General features: G+C 49.2%; 2 protein-coding genes across 2 annotated transcripts; one reads left to right on the top strand and one right to left on the bottom strand.

Moving 5' to 3' along the window:
* Window positions 1-587: 587 nt before the first annotated feature.
* On the top strand, window positions 588-3469 carry LOC104158203 (C-type lectin domain family 2 member D-like). Its single transcript, XM_009695791.1, has 6 exons — window positions 588-675; window positions 1093-1203; window positions 1531-1712; window positions 1982-2082; window positions 2455-2593; window positions 3455-3469. The coding sequence occupies exons 1-6, from the start codon at window positions 588-590 to the stop codon at window positions 3467-3469; spliced, it is 636 nt and encodes a 211-aa protein (XP_009694093.1).
* Window positions 3470-4176: 707 nt separating this feature from the next.
* LOC104158214 (killer cell lectin-like receptor subfamily B member 1B allele C) lies at window positions 4177-5976 on the bottom strand. The gene is made up of 4 exons (XM_009695802.1): window positions 5892-5976; window positions 5301-5455; window positions 4734-4843; window positions 4177-4342 (listed from the first exon to the last, which is right to left on the bottom strand). The coding sequence occupies exons 1-4, from the start codon at window positions 5974-5976 to the stop codon at window positions 4177-4179; spliced, it is 516 nt and encodes a 171-aa protein (XP_009694104.1).
* Between the last annotated feature and the right edge of the window lie 1965 nt (window positions 5977-7941).

A 7941-nucleotide genomic window follows, 5' to 3' on the forward strand; every position in this document is an offset into this window, starting at 1 on the left:
TGTATATTTTTCTCTTTAACTCCCTTTAAACTTACGGGTTTTCTCTTCCTTTTTTCTCTTTTTTATTTTTTTCTCTTATCTTTTTTCTCCTCTCTTTTCTCTCGCTTGCCTATATTTTCTTGTGCGCATTGTCTCTCTCTTTTTAATCCTTTTTCCTCTCTTTTTAGCTTTTTGTATCTTTCTCCCCTCTCTTTCTCTTTCTCTTTCTCTTTCTCTTTCTCTTTCTCTTTCTCTTTCTCTTTCTCTTTTCATCTTCTCTCACTTTTTCCTTCTTTCCGTCACTCTTCTTTCCATCAGTCTTTACACCCTCCCCGAAGTGTTTTTAGCATAGAACAAATGTGCTCCCCTGCCGTGGCTTCCCGTAGTCCGTGTTGCCTACAAGGTCTTGGGGTGTTGCAGAGGCAAAAAAACCCCCAACAATAAAATCCCAAAAGGCACCGTATGGCTTGATGGGATCTCGCAAACGCGGGAGGCATGGCTGGCTGTGGATTTTCTCAGCCTTTTCCTTGTTAACACGCAGCCTGAGCCGCAGTCCCCACAGACACCAGTGGATGTGAGCCCTTGGGTCAGGCGCTTCTCTGCCTGCGATGGGGAAAGAAACCCAAAAGCCAGATTCTTCCTACCGAGAGGAAGCGCTGAACAACTGCAACGATGCATGGAAAGAGTACAAATGGGGTAATGCTGGGGATAAAAAAAAACCAAAACAAAACAATGCTCTGGGTGAGGGCAGGCGTGAGAAGAGCATCTCGCTCTGGTGGAACACCAGTGGGATGGAGTTTTTGGGGGGGTGCAGATCAACCCAGGCACATCTACACTAAATTTCGTGATATGGCCACCTCTAAAGGCTGAAAAGCCCTAAATCCATCTCCAGATCCTCAAAGACGTGTTGGTGCCTTTGAAGGACACACATCTGTTCTCCTTGCCTTGCGGGCAGCCCCTTGAGCCTCTGCAAGCTCTCCCCACCTTCCCAACCCCCAAAAAGGTCCCTGTCCTGGCCAGGACTCAGGGTGGACTTGAGGATCCAGCAGAAAAAGGGCAAAGGGAGGGGAAAAGGACCCAGCCCACACCCTCCCCTGCACTTTCCTCCCCCAGGGTCCAACACCAAGAAGTCAAACTGGAAAAGATCTCACTCATCGCAGGTTTTCATCCCTGTGTGCGTGGTGCTGACACTCTCAAACATCATCCTGCTCGTGGCCTTGGCTGGTGAGTCCCATCCAGGCATCCCCCATGGGGAGGATCTGGGCCAGGCACCTCTGTTCTGGGAAGCAGAGGAATCCCAGCATCTTCCCAGCATCTTCCCAGCACCAAGGGATGCTCCCCAAGCAGAGCACCAAGCCTGCTTTGGGGAGGGACCTCCTTTTTTCCCTAAATCGTGGTCCAGGGATCCCAGCTCCTCACTCGATCACACCATTCCCTTTTCCAAGAGCACCATCCCCAATTTCCCCCCTGCAGCTTCTAGGGAAAAAAAAATTTCCATTTTCCTGCTTTTTAGGGCTGCCCATGTGTCTCACTCAACTTTCTCTTTTTCAGTTGTCTGTTTGGGATTCCATTTGCCTCGCCCAAATTTCTCCCATGTGTGCCCAGACACCTGGCTTGGTTTCCAAGGGAAATGCTATTATTTTTCTAAGAATGAGAGCAGTTGGACCACCGGTCAGGAAAGGTGCGAGGCCATGGGAGCTTCACTGGCCATCATAAGCACCATGGATGAACTGGTGAGAACTGTGCTTGAGCCTCTACACTAGCACCAGGGTGGGAAACATGAAAAACAAAACAAAACAAACAAAAAAAGAGACATACACACACAAAAGACCAAAAAACAAAGACCAAAAACCTACTTGGCCCCAAATTGCACACAAGGCTGTAGCCAGGAGCAGATACCTTGGGTAAAACACCATCTCTGGGTGGGGTGATGGACACAGGTGGAAAAGAGGAGGTGAGGAAGATGAGACTAGCTAAAACATGGTGTTTCTTTGCTTTAAAGATCTTCGTTAAACACTACAGAGGCAAAGCTAACAATTGGATTGGGCTGCGAAAGGAGGATGACAGCTGGTGGTGGATCAATGGCACGGCCTTCAACAACTGGTTGGTTCTTCTGTCCGTGTTGGGTGCTTGGGGTTGGCAACTGGTGCAGGTTTGCCCTTTGGTGTGGGTGGAAATGACCTCGGAGGGATGTTGCGTTGCTTCTCCCCACCTTGGATGGGATTTCTTAGAGGGGCTGGGATGACCCAGCCTGGGACGGGGACCTTCTCCTGCCACCATGTCCAAGCAGCTCCAGGCTTTTGGGAGGTTTGGGAGGGACCAAGGATGCTGCACATCAATCCCCTATTAGACACCCTCAGCCGAACGCCACCCCTTCTCTCCTAGAGAGGAAATGCCAGCTTTTGTTAATTTTTGGGGGCATAGCTTTTTTCTTTTCCTCCTTTTCTCACTCTCCTGAGTGTGTCGGCATTGCAGGTTTGAGGTACGGGGTGGTGGGCCCTGTGCGTACCTGAACGAGGAGAGGATCAGCTCATCCCTGTGCCACAACAGGAAGAACTGGCTTTGCAGCAGACGTCCTCTGGAAGCCAAAAGCATATCCATAATAAAAGACCATGTAAACAGTGACTTCATCCCAGTTCTCCAACAAGCAAATGAGGAACTGAGCACAGTTTTGTTGTCCCAAAATGTGGGATCTTCACCCGCTATGCAAACCAATTCACACAGGGTCGAGGTATTCCTTTTAATACTGTTTTGGCTAAAACAGGACTATTTCTCATTTCAGGAGTTTTTCTTTCAGTTAAGTCCCTTCTAAGTAACTGCACTTTCTGAAAGTACAGCTACATGTTTTTCAGACACTGTCTGCGTTTCAGACCTGATAACGCTCAATGTTTATAGTTGCTACCGAAGTATCAGTAGGATTGGTATGCAGAATGGCCCATGTTTATACGTATCCCCATGAGAACCAAGGCCACTGCTGGCCCCCCTTTGCTAAGCGAGTAAAAAGTCGTAAAAAGGTCGCACCTGCGGAAGAGTGCAGTCGGGACAGGTGACCAAAAACTGACCAACGAGGTATTCCATCCCATCCATGTCATCCTCAGGATAAAGCTAAGGGATTGTGGGGGTCTTGCTCTCTTCTTTGATGGCTGGCATCCCTGTGGGACCCTGCTCACTCTCCTGCCTCCACTCCATGCATTCCTGAATCCGGTTCCTGTCAGCTGCGGAGCCCGGTCCGTGTCGGCTGCGGTGTCTGGTCTAGGATGTCTGGGTGCCCGCCCTGCTGCGACAGTGGCGTGAGCCACCATGGCCTGCGATTGCCTGACCGTCATCAGGAAACTCAGTATCGGTTTTGTATATTTTTTCTCATATTTCCATTATTGGTAGTATTAGTAGTAATACATTAGACTATTTTTCCATTATTATTGTGTTATTCCGGTAGTTTTAATTTCCAGCCTGTAAGTGTCTCTCTGCCCCGCAGAGAGAGAGGGGTTAACAGAGAATATCTTCTGCTCATTTTAAGAGGTGGCCCAGCCTTAAACAGTAACAGGAGGGTAAGTCTTTTTGGTCTTGAATTGAGTCGGTGGTCACAATCTCCCCCTGTCGCCTTTCCCTTTCCTCCAGTTACTGCTGATTTCTGCTGACTTTACACTTCATGTGGCAACTTTCCAGCCTAATGATGTTCTGGGGTAGGATGTTCCTCTTCATCAGTCTTCAGCTGCACTTCAAGGACCTTGGTATTTAGCAAATGTGCAGATTTAGGAGCTCATACAGGAGTACTAGTGAGAGTCTCACTTTTGGTTTATCAGTTCCCCCCCTCATTGCATTCTGTGTTCCTTAGGTCAAGCTGCTCTTTTTGTCTGAGAAATCAGTTTCTGAAAGTGAACTTTGCAATATTTGCAGTATATTTTTGTACCTTTATTCATAAGCCTGTGTTATTTCAACAAATTGAAGTAAACCATTTTTATAGCCTTTTATTGATATCGTAGCTCTATCAACACAGTGCCTGAGGCACAGACATTTCTGGTTTCTCAGCCCACGGAATCATCTGTGTCCCCCCAAAATTGTCTTGACCCACGTGGGAGATGCATTTGCAAACCCTGAAATCCCTTGCAGAGCCGCAACGATGAAGACAGAGCTGACTTCACCCCAAATATTGGAAGCAAGCGTTTCGTAGGCTGGGCATTTCGGGATGGGCACATCTCAGACGGAGGCATCGCATTTCTCCCCGTCTCCTGTCCTTGGTGGGGAGAGCTGGAAAGGGTCTTTTTGGCAAACCCACTCATGTTCGCCGTCACAGATATTGACCTCCAACACCTCGTCTTTCAGTGTCCCACACCCTTTGGCCATTTCCTGCAGGGTGCCAAACCTGCAGAACACAAAATTTATTACCCAAGAGGAGCAAACTCTTCTGGCCTTGCAGAAGAGGGGAGGTAGAGGATTTCCCCTGCCCCTTTTCTGCACCGTTTCATCGTGCTACAAACAATTTCTTGCTGGCAACTGGCCTGGGTTTGAGTCCAGATTGCCGCGCTTGCAAGAAGATCGGCAAGGAGCATGCATGGACCATTGAAAGCCGTGTTGGTTGCATGGGTATGGTGGGAGTTCTTGGGTTACCGTGCCCCGTAAACCCAACTCTTGGTCTGCAAAGCTTTGACAGGAGGAACACGAGACCGTTGCATAAACTCATGGGTCTGGGTATGCACCAGGTCTGAAATGGAGCAAAGCTGTTTATTACGCCAACGGGTTGCGGATACACTCACATTTTGGTGTTGAAGGATGTGTTGTCCACCCAGCTCCACTTCTTGTCAGATGATATTAGTCCAATCCACACCGGCTGTGTGCCTCTGCCTGTAATATTCTTGATGTACTCCTGGGAAATGAAGGTGATCGGTTGCTGGCAAAATCGCTCAGCAAAGAGTTTCATGGGGTGCAGAGCTATGTAGTAAATCTCTCGTTTCATCCCCAAATAGATGGGACACGGATGTCCCCTCTGCTTTGAATGCCGCCATGCACCATCTCTAAAGGCAGCTCTGGGATGGAAATAGCTTAAATTCAGAGCCTGAGACACCAATGTCTCCATCTGAGCTCCGCATCCTCCTCTTCCATGTCACAGATGGGTAAGGGAACACAGAAGGGCTTTAGGTTACAATTCAACTCCTTTTTCTTCCCGGTCACTTCTTAGGAGACACCAGAGTACGAGGTGGGTGAGAGCCACCGTTGCATCCCCAAACCCTCCTGCTGCCAGGCACTTTTTGCACCCCTGCGCACCTTAAAAAAAAAAAAAAAAGACTTTCAGGTCCTTTTCAAGCCTTCTCGTCTGTATTTACCTTTTCTTTCTTCTCCCGGAACACTGCCAGCTGAGAGTCTTGATTTTCACAGCCTTTCTTGCCTTGAGACCAACTTCCCTTTTCATTGGAAAGCCGGTAGCATCTTTCCCCAAGGAGCTGCCAGTCCTGGGGACAGAGCGTGCAACCAGCAGAGGCTGAAGAGGAAAAAGAGCTGTGAGACAGCCCAAAGGATGCTCAAGATCTTCCCCAACCACCAGCTGAAAGGCACCAAGGGCTTCACCCTGGCTCTTTCCCCATCCTTGAGGTTTTTTTTCACACTGTTGGGGTTTTTCCTGCTCAGCCACCGGAGAGGAGGAGAAGGACTGTGGTTGGGTGACCACAAGGACCACCATTAATGGCTAGTTGACAGGGAGGAAGGGTGGTGAGGAACCTCCTCCCTAGGGTTGACCCTGCTCCTCCATGTATGCAGAGAGAAATACTTCCTTGCAACAGTCCTCTTTGCCAGATAACCCTTGGTTTGCCACCAACTCGCATCCCCAAGGGCATCCTGGCAATTGAAGGGGAGAGGAAGCCCCATCAAAGGTCCCACCTGAGCATCTCCCAGCAGAACCAGGTGGGAAGAGGGATTACCTGCGGGGCTTTCCAGCCGGGATTTGCAGAAATACTGCATCAGGGATGAAATTGCACATTGTTCCGTGTTGTTCCTTTCCCGCATCTTGCCGCCTTGCTGGGAATCGCTTGTCGCTGCTGGCTGCAGAGCGCCCTGAAAAACTTGGAGAAATGACCTGGGGTGAGAAGCTGTGGCCGTTTGGGGGCAAAAAACCACAAAAAACAGGTAGGGTTGGGTTTGGTTTTGTGCAGTCCTCCTTTTTTCCCTCTGCGGTTGCACCCAGTTAATTAAGCCAGCCTGAAAAACACAGCTTGTGTCCTCCCCCCGTGTTTAAAAGCTATGGGGATAATCCAGGTTTATTTCAGCAAGGATTTATTCTTGGTGGGTGATGCATCTTGTTGCATCTCCATGGGGCAACCTCACCCCCTCCAAAGGCTGAAATTAAACCGGATTTCCCCTCCAAGCCTGCTTTCTGGGTTTTGAGATGTAGGTAAGAGCTGGTTACTCACCCTGCACGCTCAACACCACTACCAGCACCAGCAGGATGAGGTGCCCCAGCCCACTGACTTTGAGGAGGACCCCATGCCACCATGGGCACAAGGCAGGAGCTGAAAGAGGCCGCATTTAGTGAGAAAAAAAAAGAAGCACATTTTTTCACATGAAAACCTGGAGCGGGGGGGAAGCCCCTCTGTCAAGCCGGCGAGTTTGAGCAGAAGTTTACAGCTGTTTTGCTTCCTCCAAAAACCCCAAATCCCCTCCGATGAGATCTAGAGGTTGGATGCAGAAGTGAGGGCATCACCTAAGGGTGGGTTTTGAGGTGGTGGAGGGGCTGCAGGTAGCCTCAAGAGCAGCCCTGGGCACCCAATGATGGAGCTTAACAGATCTGAAACCTTCTGAAATTGGCTTAATTTGGAGCAGGCAAAACCCACTGGCGGTATTGCTGGGAGTTGGTGGGACATGGATGTCTCCAGATCTCATCTCTTCCAGGATCCCAGACGTAGTCTCAGCAGCTTTGCTTTCCATCAAGGTGGTGTTAGCTCACGTTGGGCTTCTTGGGACCCGTTTTTGCCACAAATTGAAGGGTTTCAGAGGCAAAACAGTTCAACTGCCAAATCTTTGTAAGCTTCCCTCTCCCCCATCCCTTCCTTGCCTTTTTTTCCCCCCTCCTCTCTGCAAGCCAGGACAATATTTAATCCATCCAATGTTCTTCAGGCATCTTGGAAACCTCAACACGGCGATGGAGAAGCAAGCAAACTCAAAAATCTTCGCAAAGCTTGAAATAAGCACTTTCCCCCCCCAAATTGCACTTACTGCGACACTTCTCGGCAGTAGAAAAACCATTCTCAGGATGCCTTACATCAGCGTAAACGATTTCCCCAGCCATGACCAGCTCAGAAGATTGCAACAGCGTCTCAAGAGTGAAACCGTTCTTGGGCAACCTGTCACCTTATGACCGACCCGCTTGAGCCTGCGTCCAGTCCCAGGAAACGACAACATCTAGGCCTTTTATCTTCTTTTTTTTAAAAAAACCCCACCCAAAACACAACAAAACAACAGATTTCTCCTACAGCCTTCCCTTGTAAATGAAGGTCGGTGAGGGGGTCGGTGTCCTCCAGGAGGAGGTCACGGATCTGGAGGCGCAGAAACACCGACTGGTTTAACGATTGTGCCGAGCAGCCAGGAAAACATGCAGAGATGAAAAAAAAAATATTAAAAAAGCGTCTTTAAATAAGATTTTTGAGGGTCAGGCTGAAGCATATCAGGGTCTAGATCAGTGTGGTCGGAGGCAGGTCATCAGGTGAGGCGGAGAGAGGCGATATTTGGTGTTTTTTCACCAGGATATCAGTTGCGAGCGACTTGAGATGGCTTTTTGGCTGTGCACGACTTCTTCTTCTGCTCCCGCTGCCTTTGACACCGTAGTTGGCCTCTGTTTTATCGCGTGGCAGGGAGAGCCGAAAATGGCCACGGAGAGTGGGGATTGCCCAGCTCTTGCGCTGGAAGAGGTGGGGAGTCTGGTTTTCCTACCTGTTTCCCACAGGCTGCTAATGAATTTTATTTTATTTTAATTTT

The sequence above is a fragment of the Cariama cristata genome, unplaced genomic scaffold, assembly GCF_000690535.1.
Source record: "Cariama cristata isolate BGI_N322 unplaced genomic scaffold, ASM69053v1 scaffold2010, whole genome shotgun sequence".
In the NCBI taxonomy this organism is placed as follows: Eukaryota; Metazoa; Chordata; class Aves; order Cariamiformes; family Cariamidae; genus Cariama; species Cariama cristata.